The 23,391-nt window shown below is 37.1% G+C and overlaps 1 protein-coding gene across 4 annotated transcripts in view; it reads left to right on the top strand.

Annotated features, from left to right (window-relative positions):
* LOC121998235 (COP9 signalosome complex subunit 7-like) overlaps window positions 1-8,636 on the top strand; it is a 32,165-nt gene extending 23,529 nt beyond the window's left edge. For 2 of the 4 annotated variants that reach the window (XM_042553050.1, XM_042553048.1), the window contains exon 9: window positions 8,321-8,636. Coding sequence is in view for 2 of the 4 variants with exons in the window: in XM_042553048.1 (XP_042408982.1) it covers window positions 8,321-8,324 (4 nt within the window). In the remaining 2 variants the exon portion in view is untranslated. The remainder of the gene's footprint in view (window positions 1-8,320) is intronic. The other 2 variants (XM_042553049.1, XM_042553047.1) reach the window with 1 other exon arrangement.
* The last annotated feature ends 14,755 nt before the right edge of the window (window positions 8,637-23,391 follow it).

The following is a 23,391-nucleotide window of genomic DNA, read 5'->3' as shown; positions in this document are numbered from 1 at the left end:
ATCTTTAGTGCATTATTGTCCCCCACTAAGGAGAATTCGACTCAAAGCGAGTTGTCGACATTTTTCTTAGTTCATTCCTTCCAAGTATAGGGACTTAGGGAGCATTGACCTCACTAATTTTATTTAAGAATGTTTCCTCACTATTCTTTTTCTTTAGATGCCCCTTCTAATAGGCAAGAAATTAATGCATTTCGTTTCTCTTGTTGTGCTTTGTCTTTGTGTTATTTCTTTCGGCCGTCCTTTCCAATGAATAACACATTTGAGTTTGTTGCAGGGAGTGAATATTGTCCAAACTTTCATTGAAATCTGATGATGAATTCTCATAACATGTAACAAAGTCAATGTACAAAGATGAAATGAAGATCAGTGCTTGAATTTTTTTTTTCTAGCGAATACCGTAACCAATTGCTCTTGCAATATGCCTAAACAAAGTAGATGTGATGCATATGAATGCATGAGAAAATTTAAATTCATTAGTATTAAAAACTAACACATCACTAGACACTTTATAATGATTATTAGGCAGTAAAATTTTATTCCTAAAGTTTGCAAATATAACTCATATGCAACATGGAGCTCTTAATTTGGTAAGTAGAAGCAAATAAAGAATTTAACTTAGCTAGTTGGCAAACATTCAAATTTATAAATAACTACTTGAGGGATTATGTCAAGTTATTTGCATATTTTTAAGATGATATATAGCTTTACTAGTTTATGATGTTTGTTTTGATTAGTTACCTTTTGACTTCTTCGAGTTGTGATCTAAGAGCTTAAGCCATTAATCAATTATTTCCTAAAGGGGTCAATTCAATAGGAATTTCTTGTAAAATTATATCATTTATGGGCTTATCTAAGTTGCCATTAGAGATTCTTTTATAATGTTATCGAAGGCTTCATCTAAGGTTGCATTTTCAAGGAATTCATTTAAGGTGCCATTATGAGGACTTGCCTTGCCTGTTACCAGCAGATGTATTTAATCCTTCCATTTTAACTATAAGTGAACTAAGGTCTTAAAATGTTTTTGAGTTTGGTGCACTTCAAGGGCAATATTTTTTGCTTACATATTTATTTGATTATTGCATCTTAAAGTTTGGTGGACATATCTTTCATCATTTTTTTTTATTTCATTCCAATGTGTTATTATTTGTTGTTTGTTTTAGTCTCTAATGGTTTAGACACAATACTAATAATTTTTAGTGGTCTACTATTTGATAAATTGTATTTGATCAATTCACTATAAATCATGTTATGTCGAATAACCTAAGTTTTATTGTTGTCTTAATTAATCAAGAAATACTTTTATTCTTTTTCTATCCAAACACTTCCTAACACGCATAGTTTTACAATAATTATTATCTTTAAAATCATTTGGTTTTTCTCTAGATTTGTGGTAATCTAACTTTATGTCTATACATCTTTCTAAATTTAAAAGTACATAGAAGAATAATAGCTAGAATCATCTAAATACTTTTTTTAGATAAGTAAAATTTTATAGCACGAATCAAAGTACAAAAATTAGTCTTTAGGAGTTCCTCATGTCTGACTAAGTATCAAATCAGAGAAAACACCCAGGGACCGGTATACATGAGTTTGCACATACTTGAAAATCCTTTCAATATCTAATTGTCCCACACCAAAGAAACTTTTATTTCGATCCTTCCATACAAAATGAATCATAGATGATAAGGCAAGATGATGAGCCTTTGTTAGCATTCGACTCCCATGATAATGTCTTCTAGAGCCTCTCAACGTCTATTGATTTGTGGACATCTTCGGTCGCATATGGAACTAGTCTCTGATCCTCCTCCATAATTCCGTAATAGGGGACACCCAAAGAATAAGTGCTCTTGTGTGCACTGTTGATCTTCTATATAATCCTTTTTGTCTCTGGTGGAGAGACACTCTGTGCTAACGTCCAAAAGGTGGTTGCATGACTTGGCTGATGACTTGGCTGAGTTTTCTACACTATCCGAGCGCATGACTTCTTAGGACTAGGATGCTTAAAAAAGTCATATGCTCTTGCTACCCCTCCATTGTGATTGAACTAGTGTGTCGGTCTATGTCTAGCAGCCACCGGGGATCTTGCAACTAATAATATAAGATTTCGTATCTGTAGTAGTCCCTTAATCAGAGGGGAATCTGAGTGGGCTGCCTCTCATGTCCATATATATGATGGACCCATTTGATCCAAAGGGCGTCTTTCTTCGTCTGCTGCCACAGAACTTTAGCTAAGAGGCCTAGGTTCCATGTGGTAGTGCCAAGATGGGATAACTAGTAGCATTCCACTCCTTGAAACACAGAAGTGATGAGTTGTACCTTGCCCACGTAGGATAATGTTTTCTATGGCCAAACGTTCATCTTTCAAACCAAAGACTCAAGTAGAGGGTATTGTTAGAAATCCAAAGTCACTGAGCAGCTAGGGGTATCCCTAAATATTTGAAGGCGTCGTGCCCTCCTAAAAATCGGTGATGGAAAGCAGTCTCCCGCGTGTCGTGTTATCAACTCCTATCAGATAAATGCTCGACTTCGGTCTATTCACTTGAAGTCCCACTGTCATCCCAAACTTCTGTAAACAGGAAGATAATATGTCCACCGAGTTCGTATCTCCCCTACAAAAAAGAAGTAAATCATCTGCATATGCTAGGTGTGCTAATCAGACGTCGGCACACTGAGGGTGGAACTTGAAGCTAGGTTATAATGTACTTTGTTGTATCTGCCTCGCAAAGATCTTGACACAGATACCAAATAAATATGGTGATAATGGATCCCCCTGGTGGCGCAGTTCTCTCTGGCTCCCTTGAAGAGTCCAAACATCTCCCCGTTGATGGCCACTAAAAAGAAGTGGTGGTCACGGGTCCAAATAGATTCAAATCCAAGATCCTTTGATGCCTATAAAACAAGAATCAAATATTAGCATCAAATAACACAAAAATATAATAATTTGTAATTAAGTCCAAATCCAAGATCCTTTGATGCCTATAAAACAAGAATCAAATATTAGCATTAAATAACACAAAAATATAATAATTTGTAATTAAGTCCAAGAATAAGACAATGCACAAAAATGTGATGTAACCATGATTTAAACCTATGAAATCAACATCAAACCATGCATATATGAATCAAAATAATACAGTAAAATCATGATTATCAGTCACACACTCCATAATCCATGCAATAAACTGCTTAGGAAAATTAATTCCAAGAAGAGCCTCAGGAAGAAATCCTAATGTATTGATGTCTTCTAGAGATCAATCTGCATAATGGAGAGGTGGGTTTCTTATATTTTTGAAAGAGCTCCTGTGCTAAGTGGATGTTATCAGTAATAAGGCGGCCCTGCATATAAGCTGCCTGAGACTGGTGAAGGATGCAGTCCTGTATTTCGGAGATTCGAGCTGTCAGAAGTTTGGAAATAACCTTGTAGAATACTGTACAACAAGAAATAGGTCTGTAATCTATCGCCTTACTTGCATGTGCTGATTTTGGAACTAGGGCTATCAAAGTATGATTCCATCTCTGCAACAATTTGGCACTATTGAAGAACTCCAAGATTGTTGTAGTAAAATTTGCCCTTACTGTCTCCCAAGCTTGTTTGAAAAACTTAGAGCCGTATCCATCTGAGCCAGGGGACCGCTGATCTCCGATATCAAAGAGCTCCTTCTTGACCTCGTCTATTGTTGGTAACCAAACCAGCTGAGCATGCTGGTCTACTGAAATAAGCTGGCCAGATTGCATGCTGGAATGTGAGAAAGCTGTTCGATCAGGTGCTGTACCAAGCTGACTTTGAAAGTGGGCTGTGAATACATGAACAACCTCCTCAAATGATGTCGCGATGCTGCCATTTGAGGTCTCAACTGCAGTGATTTCTTTCCTCTGGTTGTTCCTTTTAGCTAGAGCATGAAAAAAAGGAGGAATTGCGGTCTACTTGTTTGAAATACCCCACCTTTGACCGCTGCATGCAGAAGCTGTGTTCGGTGGCGCTGAGACGAGCTGCAGTTTGCTGGATTTCCTTGTAGTTGTCGGTCATGTTGCCATGTGACAGCCCGACATCCTGGACCTCTTCTAATCTCTGACAAGCAGCAGCCGCTCTTGCTGTGATGTGTTGGAAGTGTTCAGTATTCAGCACCTTAAAATCTTCCTGCAGCAGCTTCAAAATCTGCGCAAGATGGAACTGCTCCTTGCTTTATCGAAACTGCTGTTTGTATGCTATTCACTTAGACTCCACCAACTGCAGAAAGGTGTCATGTTTAGCCCACATGTTGAAAAACTTGAAAGGCTTAGGGTATGTGAATATCACCTTCCGGGATAGAGACCAAGCAAGCTGAATGATCCGAAAGACATCCAAGTGACGTGAACTCTGCAGAAAGATAAGAGTTGAAATCCCCAAGATTAGCCACGGAAGCCCCTCATCAGTAGCAAGTCATTGTAGGCCATTCCATAATGGTTTCCTCCCTGCAATAGTCAGTTTTCCATATACAAACGTGACCACAAAAAGTTTTTGAGACATCTTACACGTAACCTTATAGTGAACAAACTGTTCATGCCATTCCTTCACCTCTAGATCAACTTTTTGGTCATCCCAAATCAATAGAATTCTACTACGACTCCGAAGACCATCTTGTTGTTCCACTTATAGTTGTTGAAATCATTGGGACTTCAATTTTTGATAACCCGTATCCAAGAGTTTCGTCACCAATACACCTAATACACTTAGCTTTCTGCTCCAAAAGAGGGTATCCACCCCCTTTTGCTTGAGGCCTTTGTTGAGGCCTCGAATATTCCATGAGCCAACCTTCATCATCCCTGAGACGGCTTATGCTGTCCAGAATTGCCAGATCCCTCCCCCTCCCTCTAACTGCTGCTATTGCACCTGCCTGCCTAGTGGATGGAACAATATAACTTTGTGAGGCGACCTCTTTGTTTTGCCTAACATCCATCTGTACTGTGCCACTGAGTCAGGGACCTTGCTGTTGCTGCAGATCATGGAGGAGGATATGTAACCTTATGTTCAGCACTTTGTTTCTGTTTGTTATTGCCCTTCCTTCTTAGTGTAAGTCTCCCATTTCTCCGTGACATTTTCCATACTGTTGCCACAGCAGGTGTCACTTGCTCGAGACACCATGTCCTCTTGTATTGTGGGTTCAAGAACAACTTCTTGTACGTCTTCCATAGCTACTGTGATGGGGAGCTTGCTAGTGAATATTGGATCTGTCTCAACAGTATACTGCACTGGTCTAGCAGCCTCCACAGCAGGAATAGACATTGTCTTAGCAACGTCCACTCCAAAAGAACCAATTGTTCCGTCTCCCACCTCAATAACCGATTGTCCTTCTCCAATAGGCAGCAATTCTGCAGCTGTTGCATCTTCCTCATGTATTTGCTCATTAGAAGCAGCTAATGCAGCCCCATCTGACATCTCTGAATGACTGGCAGTAGGTACTGCTGGTATTGGTTGATGAACCATGAGTTGGGATGGCTGCCCTTGCTGTTGATTGTCCGGTGCGTCGCAGTGCGAATGATAATGCCCCATGTGCTGATAGTTTAAACAAAATTTGAACTTAGATTTATAATGCAGTGGAAGATCTACCTCCATGCCTCCAGGGAGTGTTGTAGGGATGACGACTTGTGGTTCCTTGGTAATGCCCACCTCCACTAGAACACTCACATAGTTGATGCGTTCCCGTTTTCTCATCATTTGGTCAGTGTATAGCAGCCGTCCAATCAACGAGGCTACATTGCTCAGCGCACGAACCGTCCATCATTTCAGAGAAAGATTAAAAATTTGTACGCAGACCGGCAAGCGTTGAAGCTCCTCCCTTTGAAAGAAAAACCCTGTCGGCGAGTATTTGAGGTATAAGGGGCATCCGAGCGCAATGTAAGGACCATCACGCAAGACTCTCTCATAGTCCTCAGCATTCTTAAATTGGAACGGAATCCACTTGGTCTTATGAACCTGGACTTCATCCTCTACTTTCCACCGCCTTGCCATGGTGTTAATGGTCGGCCAACCAGGAAAGTGTCCAACGAAGCATCCGACCAAGCAATCTCCTACAGCAGCCTCAATTATGTCCACATAGTCCATCTCCAAGCTAACTCAGTCAGTATCTGATCGAACAAATTGTAGGACATTTTCGTGTGCGAATAACCTTTTTGAGGATAACAAATCTGTCCACTGCCTTCGGTCATTGCCCTTTGGGTTTTGGGTTGCTGCTGGTTGATTCGTTTCCTCCAGAGGTTGGTTCGTTGCAGCCCATCTCGGCTCCACCCCTGTCCCCTGGTCCTCACCATCTTTGGCAAGGTAACAGAGATGGTGAGTTATGAATGAGCGCTTGCCCAATTGGTATAGAATGAATGCCACCAACAGGCTTCCAAACTTGTTAGCAGTTGTCGTTTAGATCTGGAGGAGCACAAATTTGGATTCAATGCTTGAATAGGTATGGATTAATTGGCCTCAGCGCGTTTCCAGCTTGGAACTAAAATTGGCCTCAGCACGGTGGATTAATTGGCTTCAGCACGTTTCCGATGGAGGCTGTGAGTTTCCCACCGATAGAGGCTGTGAGTCTTCCGACCATATACAGGTGAGGGGACTACCAGCTTGATGTGAGACGCCGCCTTGCAATGCCTGCATGGCAAAGAACTATAACATTTGGCGGATGCCACTTGCTGTGGAGGCACATACACATTAATCCACTACTCGGATGTATGTCTTCGTTAGAGGCGGGAGGATATAGAGGACATATGATGATCAAACTATGATGTGGAGGAGGAGGAGACACAGGAGCACATCTTCCCCAACTGGCTGAACATCAGTTAGCCGTGTTTGGTGACTACTGGTGGCATAGGAGACAACTACATAGCGGCAGATCAGCTCTTGGAGGTGAATTGGATGATGGTGACACTAGGCTGTAAATGAACCAAACGTTCGTGAACAAACTTGATGTTTGGCTTGGTAAGAGCTTGTTTATGTTCGTTCAATATACACAAGATCAATTAAATAAACAAACTTGAACAACTCGTTAAACTAAACAAACAAGCTTGAACACATATGTGTTCAGCTCGTTAATATTCGCGAACAATGTTTGTGAATTATGTTCATTAATAAAACTCTTATCAATATGCTAAATAAACAAAAATAAATAAATAAATAAATAAGTTTGAATTATCAAGTTCAATAATCAATCAAACAAGTAAAAGTTTCAAACAATCAAATAAACTTTAATTGAGAGCTCGATAACATCTAAACGAACAAAGCTCAAGTCAAGCTTCAAACAAGCTCAAACTCATAAAAAATAAATCAAGCCAAGCTTGAACAATCATTTTAAATGCTTGGTTCATTTTAAGCTCGGCTCGCTCGATTACCTTATCAAACAAGCTTGAACATCCCAAAGCTCGGTTTGGCTTGTTTATAGCCTCCAAATGAGGGAAGTAGCTGAAAGAGAAGCGGAAAGGGACGTCTTGAACTCCGGGGGAAGGGGCCTTAACTTTGACCAAAGAAGTGCGTGCATTTCCCGATATTTTAATCCCTTGAACTCACCTTCATTCAACAAAGAAACTTCACGCATGAACTCTTGTCGGGATTGGACTATTTCTGACAGCCCTGAAGCCAGCGTAGCGCATTGATTGGCGCATGGAATCGGGGAATGAAAAAGACCGAGTGGCTGCAGGAAAGCTGACACAGAAGACGACTGGAGGATGCTGCAGGCAGGTGCAAGCCCGACATCTTGTCATGTCATCCATGATTCACCATGTATGACAAACAAGGGACCACAGTATGTTTGACAGGGATCACTTAGATGCAGAGTTGCTACTTATGATAGTACAATCACATGTATACCGTCCCTCAGATGCCTATTTAGATATGATATTTCATCATACATGACATGAGCAAGTATCGTTGGTCAGTTGTATGTTTCTGTGTGTTTTTGATGATATACATATTTACCTTTTATAAAAAAAAACGATCAGCATTTATTCAAAACTCTTCTAACACGCCGCATGAAATTTGTAGTGCCTTTGCATGCATCTATTATACAAGGTTGAATGAATTATTTGTTTGCTCTTTTTTGTCAATCTATGGCCACCTAAAGCAGCAAAGGTACCAGCTCTTAATTATCCATTTATACGATCTGCCTTGAGCAGTTAATGACATTGCCATTCATTTTGATGTTTCTGCTCCTCAAATGCCTTGCTATTCAGTTTTTTTAATCAGCGCACGCATGATCTGCTATCCATACTCCAATTGTTTGATCCTGAAAACACGTATTCATATGTATTCACCATCTCTAATTGCATATCCAATTTAGCCTGGCTTTCCTAATAGGTGAACTTTGGAATTGCCACTGCAGGAGGCGGCCCCCAATGCCTTGAAGCTAGAGATTGATCGATTGGCCTAATTTAAAGTAGTTCTTCGACTCTTGATTTAGTTGGCAGTATTTTGAAGTCGATGACATTCTTCAGCCAGTCTTCTCGTCTTGTATCCCAGATTAGTGTGGGTATCTGTCGCCAGTGTATTTGCTGCTTGTTACGCCACCCTGTCCAAATGCAAACTTCAACTCGCAACCACATTGTTTCAATGGATGCTGTTTTATAGAGTTGTATTTAGATGCCATGCTTTGCAATAACCAGCTTTGAGATCACTCTTGTGCGCCTCTAATTCTTTACACTCTGGTTTTAAAGGTAGTTTTGCTAATTTATGAAAAAGTTCGTAATTGTCTGTTTAGTTTTACTTCTCCAATTGAACAAGAAATAATCAGCAACGTCCGTAAATTGAACTTACAAAATAATAGGATATTTAATGTGTGATTGCAGACCAATTTGTATACACGAGAGCAAACTCAGTATAGTTTTATGTTATAATTCATGGTGCAATTTGAACTCTTAAAGAGAGTCTGAGTTTATCATTCCCAGTGAAATTTGAGAAATATCTGAGCACTTTCTGAATTTGGGCACTAACTAATTGAAATGGAGATAGTAGTATGGGGAAGTGAATTAATCTTGCCTATTTTGTTAGAAAGTGGATTTAAAGATGCCAAAAATGGGTCGATGGGTTTGTGTAAGATACAAGCCTTATCAGTATGTTTATGTCATGCGACTATTAGCTGGGTGCTTGTTCTCCTTCATATGTTATTTAATTATCCGAGGTTGGTAGTCATCTGTGATTTATCTTTTCTGTGTTAGTCTGGGGAAGGACTGACAGAGGCGTTGGGAGCTATAAAAATTAAGAAAAAGGAAAAATTAGTCATATTATTGAATCCAAAATTGAAGATTGAAAATACAGAGTATAAGATCTTTATATAATTTAGTTAAGAAACCCTAAACTCTAAATATAAAAGGAAAAAAGATCAAATTGCCCTAAAAGTTATATATATATAATCTAACATCTTCCTTCAAACTCACGATGTTAGAAGCATTGAGAGTTTATCGGATAAGAAACGAAAGTGTGAAACAGAATGTGACTTGGAAATATATCAGTAATCTGTAGCTTTGAAGGAATAAAAGACAATGTGATGATGTCAATCTGAAGATGGTGACGAGTAACGTGACAATCAATTTTAATATGTTTCATCCGCTCATGAAAAATTGAATTATGTGTAGTTTGAATAGCACTATGATTATCACAATATAACAGAGTAAGTTGATGAAGAGAAATACACATATCATCAAACAACTAATGCAACCAAACTATCTCACAATTAGTTGAGGCCATGACACGATACTCAGCTTCTGTGGAAGATCTAGAAATAATATCTTGTTTCTTACTCTTTCAAGAAATGAGAGAATCATCCAGAAAAATGCAGAAGTCAGTGATAAATTTACAATCCCTAGGATCATCAACCCAATCCGCATCAAAGTATGCACACAGTTCAAGAGATGAAGTAGAAGGAAATAAAAGGCTTTTAAATTGAGTGCTCCGAAGATACTTAGGAATACGAAGAACAACAACCCAATGAATTGTAGTTGGTGCAGCGATAAATTGACTAACCACATGAACAGCATACGAAATATCTGGATGAGTCACAATGAGATAAACCAAGCTTCCAACAATAGTTCTGTACAAACTAAGATCTGACAAAGGTGAGCCATCAGATAAAGAATATCGAACATTAGTCTCAATAGGAGTATCAACGACTCTATTATCAGTAAGATGAGCATGCTCAAACAAATCAGATATATACTTTGACTGAGATAAAAGATAACCTTTCGGGAAATAAACAATCTCAATGCCCAGAAAGTAGCGTAGTATATCAAAGTCTTTCATAGCAAAATGACGAGTCAACTAAGACTTCAAGAAAGCAATTTCATCAGAATCATCACCAGTAATAATCATGTCATTAACATATAATGAGAATATGACCTGCACTCGTACATCTAACAAACAATGCTAAATCATGATTACTAAGATGAAAACCAAGCAAAGTAATCACTGTAAAGAACTTCTTAAACCAAGCACGAAGTGCTTGTTTGAGACCATAAAGCACTTTACGAAGCCTGCAAACTTCACCAGGTTGGTGTGAAATACTAGGACAAGGTGTCATATAAACTTTTTCATGAAGATCACCATTTAGAAATGCATTCTTAACATCCATCTGAGATATTCTCCATCGACGAACAGAAGAAACAACAATCAGAGTACGAACAGTCGTCATTTTTGCAACAAGAGCAAATGTTTCCTCATAATCTATGTCATATTCCTGAGAATAACCTTTAGCAACAAGACGAGCTTTGTATCGCTCGATAGATCCATCAGATTTAGTTTTGATCTTATATACCCAACAAGAACCAATAGTGTGTTTTCCTAATTGCAACGGAACCAAATCTCATGTATGAGTCTAATGCAAAACAGTTAGTTTCTCAGTCATATCACTCTGTCAAAGTGGGTTACAAATAGCTTCTTTATAGGATACAGGATCAGAAAGACAATGAATAGATGCAACAAATGAAACAAAAAAAAAAAGAGAATAACAAGAGTAAGCAAAATCTGGTAGCTTAGTAGACTTACGAACACGAGTGGATTGACGATGGTGGAGAGAAGGATCATCCTTAACCTCAGGAGATGATTGGGTAATGGTAGAAGGAGGAGCATGTGGAACAAATATCTCAGGAATCAAAGTACCAGATTCAGTTGAGCTACTAGTAGGAGTTGTGGGTGAAACTTCCTCAGTGTCGATATTGAAAGGATCAATACAAAGTAGATCCGACTTTGTCATATTATGCGAACTAGCTGGAATAGAAAATAATGGAATATGCTCAAGAAACACAACATGACGAGAGACATACAATTTTTGACTAACAGGATCAAAGCAACGATATATTTTTTGAATAACACCATAACCCAAAAAGACACAAAGAGCAGACTGAGAGGCTAATTTATTACGCTCGACATGTTGATGAAGGACAAAACAAGTACAACAAAAAACACGCAAAGAGGAATATAGAGGAGCGTGTCCGTACAATTTTTCAAAAGGTGACAAACCTAAATTGTGTGAGCTTGGAATTCTATTAATCACGTGAGAAGCGGTAAGGATTGCTTCCCTCCAAAAGATACTACGAACACTAGTAGACAATAAAAATGAACGGGCTATTTCAATAAGATACGTATATTTTTGTTTAGCCATACCATTCTATTCAGGAGTATTTGTACAAGAGGTTTGATGAATAGTATCATCAGAAGCAAGTAATTGCGAAAAATGATTCGAAGTGTATTCACCCTCAAATCACAACAAAAATACTTTATGACACTAGAATGTTGAGTGTTCACAAGAGCTTTGAAGTTGTTGAAAATGGTAAGATAATCAGACATGTGTTTCATAAGATAGACCCAAGTGTAACGGGTGCAATCATCAATAAACGAAACATAATACCTTGACCCCCCTTTTGTAGGAATAAGAGTTGTTGGTGCAGCGGAGGCCGGCAAGAGGGGGGTGAATTGCTGAAAACAAAAATAAAACTACCCTCCTCGTACTTTCAACTCAATTAGTTCAATAGTGATAAAATAGTAAAGCAATAAAAACTAAATACAAAAAGACAGAGAAGACCGAGATTTAACCTGGTTACAACCAAGATGGTTGTTAATCCAGGGCGATGAAAAGCTCAGTAAAAAAATTCTCTTTCTCTGAAGGCGGAGAAGCCTTTTACACTTTGGAAGCTTAGAACTATTGCTAGGAAAAGGAATACAGTTGATTGCTTGAGTTGTTGTTGAATTCCTAGCTCCAGGGGCCTTTCTATAGCTCCTGGAAATTCTATCCCGAGGGTCCAAGGCGCCTCCAACAAGGTCCAAGGCGCCTCCAGCTCGGTGAGTGGATAGAATTCTATCCGGTGCTCGAACGGTCATTCTGACCTGGCTCAAGGCGCCTTCAACAACCAATGAAGGCGCCTTCAATGCTTGTTTAAGGCGCCTTCAAGCTACAGTAACTTCTGCTACAGTAACTTCCTGCTACAGTAATTTCCAGTCTCTTTTGGCTCCTTTTCTTCTTCGCTTTGGCTTCCGAAGCTTCGTTCTTTTGGGTGATTGCGGCCAACCGGAATAGGGCTCACCCGAACCCAATTCCCGGCCTTCTCCTCGAGCAGCCTTCCGTCCCTCAAACGCCGCGCACACTCTTCACACCCACCGGAGTACTCTTCCGCAGCTCTCTCGTCCTTCGGACGCACCGAGCCCGTCGGCTCCCTTCCCGTGCCGTCCTTCTCGCTAGCTGCGTCTTCTGCTCGACTTCCTGTGCTCCTAAGCTCCTGCACACTCAGACACAGGGATCAAACACAAAGCAGGACCTAACCAACTTGGTTGATCACATCAAAACTACCACGGGGTCCAACAGGAGCAAGTCTCCACAAATCAGAAGGATAAGATCAAATGGAGCAGAAGAAAAAGAAAAACTTATAGAAAATGGTAAGACAGAAAATTTGGCCAGTTTACAATCATTACAATCAGAAATATCAGAACTTTTTAAAGGTCCTAATACTCCTGTAGAAGCTAAAAACTGGAAACGAGATGCTGAAATATGACCTAAACGAAAGTGCCACAAATAAAAATCAGAAGATGAACGATTCAGATGAAAAGATGATAAATCTACACTCGAAGCTATTACTTCTGGTACTTTGAGTTGATCTAAAATATAGAATCCTCCTTGCCTACGACCTATCCCAATCAGCCTCTGAGATTACAAGTCCTAAACATACGATTGGATGAAAAAAAAGAGACTAGGTATCCATACTCTCATTATTGATTAACATAAACAAGATTTAAAGTAAGACTCGGAATATAATAAACATCAGTAAGAGATAAACAAGATGTAACAATTGAACCAACACCTAGGAGTACCATCAGCAGTCACAATAGATATAAATGAACGGGGAGAAAAAGAAACAAAAGATGATAAATTAGACGACATATGATGGAAAGCACTAGAGTGCAAAATCCATAAGGATGAAGATATACCTGAAATATCAGATGATGACAAACCTATATGAGAGGAAGTTGACATGATAGAGGGCTATGAAGTAAGAAACTGTTGAAACTGCTCCAATATATACGGGTCGGATTTCCATGAAGCATTTGCACGATCAGGCATAATGACAGAACGAATAATACTCAGAATAACCAAACTGTAAGGATATATATCTGTACGATTCGTAAAAACTGGTGTTAGGATGACCCGTGGTCTCATAGAGAATTTGAGGTAAAAAAGGAAGTTAAGTGTAGAAATTGGCAGCACAGGGTGTCGGTGTCGAAATCAGTAGAAAAGGACGTCAATACCAAAGTCGGTAGCATCGGGCGTCGACACCGAAATCGATAGAAAAGAACGTCGACGTCAAAATCAGCAGCATAGGATGTCGACGCCGAAATCGGCAGAAAAGAGCGTCAGTGCTTAAATCGACAGAAAAGAACGTCAGCGTCGAAATCGACAGGGTAGGTCGTCGGCATCGAAATCAGCAAGACAGGGCGTCGACGCTGAAATCGACAGCAGTAGGAGGAGACGACAGCATCAACACTAAGCAATAACAGGAGGCGGTAGAAAAAATTAGATCAGAGAAAGAAAACCATGCTTTGATATCATATATAAATTAAGAAAAAGAAAAAATTAACCATATTATTGAATCTAAAATTGATGATTGAAAATACAGAGTATAAGATTTTTATATAGTTTAATTAAGAAATTCTAAACTCTAAATATAAAAGGGAAAAACACACTCTAAAAGCTATAAACAAATAAACATATATAATTTAACAGGAGCAAGCAAATAGCCTTTATTGCCATCATGTTGTTCTCATGTTGTCCTTTTGGAATAAACAGTTGGCTAGTACATCAGATGTTACCATCATGAAATATGAGATCAATTCTTTTCTAATAAACAGGTTTCTATTCTCTCCACTCGGACTAGTAGTCATTCATGATTTATCTCATTTCACATAATTTAGGATGAAATATAATGAACGTCTGTCTGGATGAATGTTATCACCTTATATCACCGTATTTATGTCATGTTGCGTTAGATATGGTATAACTTTAATCTGTATATTTTGTCCGGCTAAGTTAGGAAACGGGTGAGGTCTTTTAATTAACTTTGTTAAAATTAAATTAATTGATTTTTTTTGACCAATTGAATTGATAAATTTTATTATTTAAATTGAATAAAATGAATTGATAAAAAATTAATTAATTCGGTTGATAATTAAATTAATTATTTTTTAATTGTTTTAGAAATATTAAGATTTTTAATAAAAATGTAACTGCTTTAATATTTTTTAAAAAATTTTATTTAATAAAAAAATTAGTTTAATCAATTTAATTGATTTTTAAAATTTAACTGAAATCGGATCAATTTAATTAAAATAATTAATTTTTTAAATAATTGATCTTTTAAATAAACGGAATCGAATTTATAAATTAGGTTGATTCTATTGGTTATTTTGGCGGAATCAAAATTTCACTAATCTCTAGTTAGAGGTGGTGCCAGCCATTTGAGTTGAGAAAATTTTAATAATTTAAATTTTAAAAAATATTTTAGATTTTTAAAATAGAAAATTTAGAAAATAAAGGAAAAAATAAAAATAAATTTTAAATTTTAATATTGAAATCATTATATGTTTATAATATTATATTAATATAATATAAATAATTTAATATTATTTTATATATATAAGAATATTATACTAATTTTATAGAAAAAAATAATATTTATGTATGTAATTCGAATTTATGCCTCTCACAAGAGTTATATATATATATATATTTATTTATTTATTCAAAAAGAGAGTAATATAATTCAATTATCTTAATTAAAAAAACATAATGAACCAGATAATATCGAGCTTGGAGCGATTGGTCGGTCTTCACAAAAACTTTCTACTAATCGGTATGTTAAATCAGAAAATACTCATCACAAGCAGCATAGAAATCCAGTATTCGATAATTACACAGTCTATTTTGAAAGAAAAATCTCTAATACATTATACATTGTAGTAGGTGAATTCAATTATCTTTAGATATAGTTGAACAACAATTTTAAAATCAAATCAGTGAACGGAACAAATTAAAATCATATTAACTGAAACTTTTTTAAACAAATGGAACTGATCGAAATTTGCCATTAAAATCAAATAAATTGAACCAATATACATTAATTAATTCGGTCAGTTGCCGAATTAATCACTTTTATTTTATTTGTCGTCTGTTGCTACATAGCAGTCAATTAATACTGGATAGTTAAGTTCATCCATCACTGATCGAGAGTCGAGTTTCGATTTAGAGAATTTTCTTTTAAATACAGGTTTAGCGACATCGGTTGACTGCTTATAACATGTTGACAAGTGGTTCATATTTAAGTGAAGGCCAACGTGAGGGACATCCCAGATGAAAAGAAAGAAACGACAAAAAAAAATTTGTTACGATTTTTCGTAACAGAATGCTATTAAGGTTTTTCGGATCTATTTTGGCATATTGGGATTTGGACTTTTTTAATAGTGATTATTGTGAATTTATTGGTAGTATATCATTATGGTCTCGATTCTTTTTTTAGAGAGAATTCTAATAAAACTTCGACCATTTTATAAAGTAGGCACTTTATTGAACCACGATAACTCTTCCCCTCTTCTTCTTCTTCTATTTCTTTTTTCTCATGTTTGCTCATTCTTGTGCGTCTTTGTCTCATTGCTTCGCACGATCTCTTTTTTCTCTTCTCTTCTTCTACATTAGAAGTTGAGAGGTGTTGTCTTCCTCTTTGCATAATAATTGGTATCAGATCAAGGTGTTGTAGATTTCTTCAACATGTCAAGGACGTTTTTTGAGAAATTTGATATGGTGAAGTTTGACGGAATTGAGAACTTCGGATTATGGCAAAGGAGAGTCAAAGACTTATTGGTACAATAAGGCATGGTGAAGGTGTTAAGAGAAAGACAATTGGAAAGCATAGAGAAATCAGGTTGGAAAGAATTACAGAGAAAATAGTGACAATAATTAAACTTTGTCTTATGAATGATGTGATGTACCATGTCATGGACGAGGAGTCACCAGTGACAATTTGGTAAAAGTTGGAAAGTCGGCACATGTAAAATTCATTAACAAACAAACTATATTTCAAACAAAAGTTATATGAACTGAAGATGACAGAGGGAATCAATTTGAGCCAATACATTAACTTATTCAACTAGATATCATAAGAAATTTGGAGCAAGTTGATGTGAAGATTGAGGATGAAGACAAGACGTTGATGTTGTTGAATTCTCTACCTTTATCTCTTACGCACGAGAATTTGGTTACTACTTAGATGTGAGATAAGGAAACTCTTAAATTGGAGGATATCACGGGTGCATTGCTTGGTTTTCATCAAAGAAAAAAAATAAGAGATGAAATTTCTTAGAGAGAAGGATTTATGATAAATAACATAGTTGAAGAGAAAAATTCAGAGAATGATGACTAAGATATGCTAATAGTCATGTCTTGTTCGGACCAGCCGATGGATGCATGGATCTTAGACTCTACATATTCTTATCACATGACTTCAAACAGGGAATGATTTAACACCTACAAGGCAGTGAATCTGGTTCAGTGTTGATGGGAAAGGATAGGTCATGCAGGGTTATTGGCATAGGGAACACTAGAATCAAATGTTGATGGTGTAATTAGAACCCTATGTGATGTCATACGTATACAAGAACTAAGGAAGAACTTGATTTCACAAGACACACTGAGTGATATTGATTGTAGTTACAAATCAGTGAGTGGGGTGATAAAGGTTAGCAAGGGAGTCCTGATAGTAATAAAAAGACAGAAAATAGTAGGGAATATTTACAAGTTGGTATGGATTACAGTTGTAGGTGAAGTCGCTTAGATGGAGTCTGAATGAAACAGTACAATCTTGTGACATATACGGCTAGGGAATACGGTTGAACGTGGGATACTGGAATTTTATAAGAGTGATTTGTTAAAGGGCGTTAAGATGTGCAAACTTGAATTCTGCAATTTTGTGTTATTGGAAACAGAGCAAAGTGCAATTTAAGTTGATAACACACAAGATGAAAGAAATTTTGAATTATGTATATATGGATCTTTGGGACTGACAAGTATAGTATCATGAAAAAACACTTGTTTTTTTTTTGATTTCTATTGATGAATACTCACGAAATGTTTGGGTATACTTTATGTGTCACAAGTCAAAAATTTTTGCAAAGTTTAAACTGTGAAAAATTGAACTGGAGAACCAGACTAGAAGGAAGATCAGGTGCCTTAGGTCAAATAATGAGACTGAGCACAAGGATTCAAAGTTTCATAAATTTTGTGAGCAGTATGAGATTATGAGACTTTTCTCGGTTCGTAGGACACCACAATAAAACGGTGTGACAGAATGGTTGAACAGGACAATCATTGAGAAGATAAGAGGTCTCAAGTTGAATGCAACGCTAACAAAAAATTTCTAGGTGGAAGTGATTAACATGACATGTTATCTCATTAATAGATCACTAAGGGTAGGAGTAGAAAGCAAAGTATCAGAGGAAGTATGGATAGAGAATTTAGTAGATTACTCTTATATTCAAGTTTTTGGATGTCTAGTCTATATGGACATATATAGTGAGGAAAGATCAAAGCTAGATGCGAAGTCAAAGCAATGTATTTTTCTGGGGTTATCAAAAAAGAGTTAAAGTTTTCAAGCTTTGGGATGCTAAAGTAAATAAGGTGGTGATCTACAAAGATATTGTATTTGACAAGAAGGCCATATTATAGAGTACTCAGGAAGATGAAAAAGAAACCTCACAGAGCAATAAATAGAAGGACGTTATGCAGGTAGAGCTAGAGACTCATGATTTTGATAACGATAGCTTAGGACATACGAAACATCACACTATAGCTGGAGGGTGGAGGAGATGAGTCATTACGCCACCCACGAGATACGGTTTTGAAGACTTGATCTCTTATGCTTTTATTACCAGTTGTGGAGACCCTACATCTTTCCAGGAGATGATACACAACTCTGAGAAGGGCAAGTGGATGAGTGTTTTGGTGGAGGAGATAGAATCGTTGCATAAGAATCAAATGTGAGATCTAGTGAAACTTTTTGAAGGAAAGCGAGCTATAAGGTGTAAATGGGTATTTAAGAAAAAGGAAGCAATTTCAGAGAAAGAAGAAGTGAAGCTCAAGGCTCGGTTGATAGCAAAAGGGTATTCACAGAGAAAGGAGATTGATTATGAAGAGGTTTTCTCTCCAGTGGTAAACCATATGCCAATTGGAGTGGTGTTGACTTTAATGACACATCATGATTTGCAATTGGAGAAAATGGATGTGAAAATGATATTTCTTCATAGTAATTTGGAGTAGATTTTTATGTCACAATATGAGGGATTTAGTCAGTCTGACAAGAGTGATTGGTTTGCAAGTTGAAGAAATTGTTTTATTAATTGAAACAATCTCCTAAGCAATGGTACAAACGTTTTGATCCATACATGATTCAAAACAGATATGGGAAATGTGAGAATGATTGCTCTATATATGTGAAGAGCTTTGAAGATGAATTACTGATTTTCTTACTAGTATTCGTGGATGATATGCTCATTGTTGCAAAGAAGATGAAAGAGGTTGATAAATTAAAAAGGCTAATGAACAAGGAGTTTGACATGAAAGATTTGTATTTTTTTGCAAGCGGTTAGTATGGTGATCAAGGAAATTTTCTCAAATCTCGGTAGACCTCATTAAGATATAGTGAAATGGATTTTCAGATATTTGAGAAATACAACTAATTACGACATTATGTTTAGTATATAACCGGAAGATCTTTAAGTTGTTGGGTATGTGGATGTGGACTACGAGTGTCAAAAATGAACCCAACTTGACGACCCAATCCGAGTCAACCTAAAAAAAAAATCAAGTTTGGATTGAGAATTTTAGGGTTCGGATCGGTTCAAGTTGAAGAGGGGATGCCCTAGATCATATGACTAGGGGCCCCGTGACAGGGGATATCTCTTTAACCGGACTTTCAAAGGCGTCGCCTTAAAAGGGAGGGTAATTCTTTACACGAAAGAACCTAATTAAGCTTAATGAGTTGTTCCTTATTCTATATTAATAGGTGTATTGTATAATCTATGATCATATGATCGGGGAGCCCTAGGTGACAAAGGGTAATCCGTTAATTGGACATCGTATGTTATCTCTACTACCTAGGGACATCAGGTAATCAATGGAGCAAAAGTCAGACACAACGACCGCGAAGGAGTGTCGGGATTCAGTTAGACTTCCTACATTGCATAAGGATAGAAGATAGGAGATAAGTAATTCATAATACATTGATCAACATTATAATGAAACCGAACCCCTAGAACACTTACCTTGACCTGTTCTCCTTAAAACTCTTTTATCTCTCTCTTACTTTCTTAACCTTAGTTCGGAAGACTTCAACCAATATTTCGATCATCTAGCTAGCTTGCCATGCGAAATCACTAGTGTTCGAGATCGATATTTTATTACTGATAATATAACCGTACACTTGCGGTAACATAATAGTAGACTTAAATCTAGATATGATGGCTGATGGCACAAAATAGTCGACTGATGACACAATTTGCATATGAATTGATCGTGATCCAAGGCAATAACAATCAAATAATGGTCATTACAAATAGAGTTCTATAATAGTGGATCAATCGACCGATAAGAATAAAATAATTGATTGATGGTGACCAATTCACTCTATAAATACTAAGCCAAAGAAACTCAAAACCAATATCAAGAAACAACAATAAGCTCTATTTACAATTACATCATGTGAGTACACCATAATTACTTATGGCATGCTGGGTTATGAGAATGACAAGCTAAACATATGGACTCCCCCCTTATAAAGAAGAGACAACATCCTAGACACTATGGATAGCTCGGAGGTTGTCGGTCAGTTCTTAGCTTCATGGTTCAGTTAGAGGAAGAGAGGGGTACAAAGGTCTTATGATCACTTTTGAGATATTAGCCCCAGGAAGTTATGGGTGAGGGCAGTCTGACAACAATATCTTCTGTCAAGCCATGCTTTTACGCTGTGGTTGCTGGCATACAAGAGGCTACTTACACGAGATCGACTGGACTATCTTGATATTGATTTGATGTACTTTATGCTGATAAGAGGAGGAAACACTAGACCATGTGTTTTTCAGATGTGATCAGATTAGTTAGCTCTAGGGGGTCATAGTATGGTTACAGATGTGACTCGAGATGCCCACCTACTAACATATGCTATGGATTTTGGGCTCCGGTACTGAGGCACATCCATCTTGATGAGGGTCCTTCCATGTTAGCCATGATTTAGCATGTATAGATGACAAAGAGCCGTAGCATATTTGAGGGAGTACGCCATGATGCAAAGTTAGTCTTCAAGAAAATACACGTCATGTCTATCGGTCTTTAGACATCTACTTTGATTTGGCATTCCACCAGGTATGAGCGATATTTCAAAAAAAAAAAAAGAAAGAAAGAAATATCCTCATACCTCATACCTAATTGGACATGCATTTTGATTGGATAGGGATCATGCATTGACATGGAGTTTGCATTGAGTCGAGTCCTAGTAGATATCTACAACACCTTGGGCACTTACTCATAGGGCTGTAAATAAGTCTAGTCGAGCCGAACCCAGCTGAGTTTTGGAGTATTCAAGCTTGATTGATAAGGCAACCGAGTCAAGCCGAGTCAAGCTTAAAATGAACCAATCCTTTGAAATGATTGTTCAAACTTGGTTTGGTTTATTTTTTATGAGCTTGAGCTTGTTTGAAACTTGGCTTGAGCTTGACTCGTTTAGATGTTATTAAACTCTTAATTTAAGCTTGGCTTGATCTTGGTTCGAGCTTGGTCTATTTAGATGTTAGCGAGCTTTCGATTCAAACTCGTTTGATTGTTTGAAACTTTTACTTATTTGATTGGTTATTAGGCTTGATAATTCAAACTTTTTTATTTTATTTATTTATTTAGCATATTGATAAGAGTTTTATTGATAAAAATAGTCCGTGAATATTATTTACGAATATTATTCACGAACATTGTTCACAAATATTGTTCATGAACATTGTTCACGAACATTGTTCACAAATATTAACAAGCTAAGCACATATGTGTTCAAGCTTATTTAATTTAATAAGCTATTTAAGCTTGTTTATTTAATTGATCTTGTGTATATTGAATGAATATAAACAAACTCTTACCAAGCTGAACACAAAGCTTGTTCACAAACGTTTGGTTCATTTACCGTGCTATCTATTCAGACCTGACATCCCATTGGTAGACATGAGTAGATAACCTAGGCCATTTTATCCTAGTTCACATCGAACATAAGCAGATATCCCTACTTTTCCCATTGTAGTCTAAAGGTCATGCATTTTATGATACCAATTTTGTATAGAACCGTGGACATTTACTTTATTCTGACATTTCGTCAGTTACAAGTAGCTTCCCTCTATTAGTTGTAATACACACACACACATACAATATTTAACCAAGAGTTTTGATGTGTGACTAAGGTTAAAGTTATATTAGTTGTGATCTAACTAGTTGTGTCAAGTGTGTATGTGCATGCTACTTAACAAATGTTGAAGCCATGGTTGTGAACCAGGCAGTGACTAAGTCTTATTGGAAGTAGACATTTGCAGTCCTGATGGAGAGTCAGACATGAGATAAGTCTTGGTTGGAGACCACGCAATAACTTCCTAACTTGAAGCTAGGTAAATCAAGTCCAAGTGGCAAAGGCTTGACAGTCAAATTTCTAGTTGGAGGCTAAGTGAATCAAGTCCAAGTTATAAAGGCATGACATACAAAAGTCCTAGTTGGAGGCAAGGCATGAATCATGCCCAGGTGGAGTCAGCTAAGAACTGAAGGATTGGCAAATAAATCTAAGTGGAAGTAGCTTGAAGTTGTGGCTTAACACCTCAGTCTAGATGAGTCAACTCGAGGCTAAGCGTTTAGACCCAAAGTAAGTGCAAGTAACTTTAAATTTTATATTCTACTCATGACTTGTAACTTCTACAGGGAAACATGTTCGATGGTTCCAAGCTACTGGAGAGAGTCCGGGGTGACTGTCTGGTGAAAACTCTCTATAAAGGTATTTCAGAGGATCCATGCGATTATATCGGATCCAAGTGACTGGAGGATACAGAGTAACTTCCGAGTGATTGGGAGATGATATTATTAGCAATCTGAGCGAGTCGAGTCAAGATGAAATTTGACACCTGTCCAGGCGACTAGAGGGCTTCCAGTCGACTGGAGAGCTTCGTTAACATTATTTAATGATTAAACATTATAACCACGTTAGCAATAATACAGGAGATCGAGAAGATTTCAAGCGATTGAGGGAGTACTATAAAAAGAGCTTTAAGGCAGAGCTTGAAAATCACTCAATTATTCATTCACACATTCTCTTGTGCTCATGCTCTTGTGCTCTCTTGCCTTTTGTGTTGCGACACACTGCAACATGCACTTTATTTCTAACCTGCAACACTTTAGTAACACTTTAATTTTTTTTTTGTTTTGCCATATTGATTGTATTTGTCTTAGTTTTTAAATATTTTTGTAAGATTTTTCCATCTCCAAAAACTTTTTAAAAAGGGGAAATTTAAAATAGGAACTATATTTTTATAATTGTTGCATCTGTCTACTTATGGTTTAATTGATCAACTACTTACATACTTAATTGTTAGCTTAATCTATTGCATATTTACATTACTTTATCTTACTTGATTGAATCAACCTAAATAATTTTTATTTTTACTATACTACTCTACTTGAGTCAATTGTTTTTATTTTACTATTTGTCCATTAAAATTCTTAGCACTATTTACCCCACTCTAGTGCCAAGTTCAATCCTACAAGTTGGAGACATTAGAGGCATGTGGATGAGGGTCAGATGGAGGCATGGGTTGATCAGCCTGCATTT

Source organism: Zingiber officinale, chromosome 6A, assembly GCF_018446385.1.
Source record: "Zingiber officinale cultivar Zhangliang chromosome 6A, Zo_v1.1, whole genome shotgun sequence".
NCBI classification, from domain to species: domain Eukaryota; kingdom Viridiplantae; phylum Streptophyta; class Magnoliopsida; order Zingiberales; family Zingiberaceae; genus Zingiber; species Zingiber officinale.
This window is presented reverse-complemented; position numbering and strand designations above follow the sequence as displayed.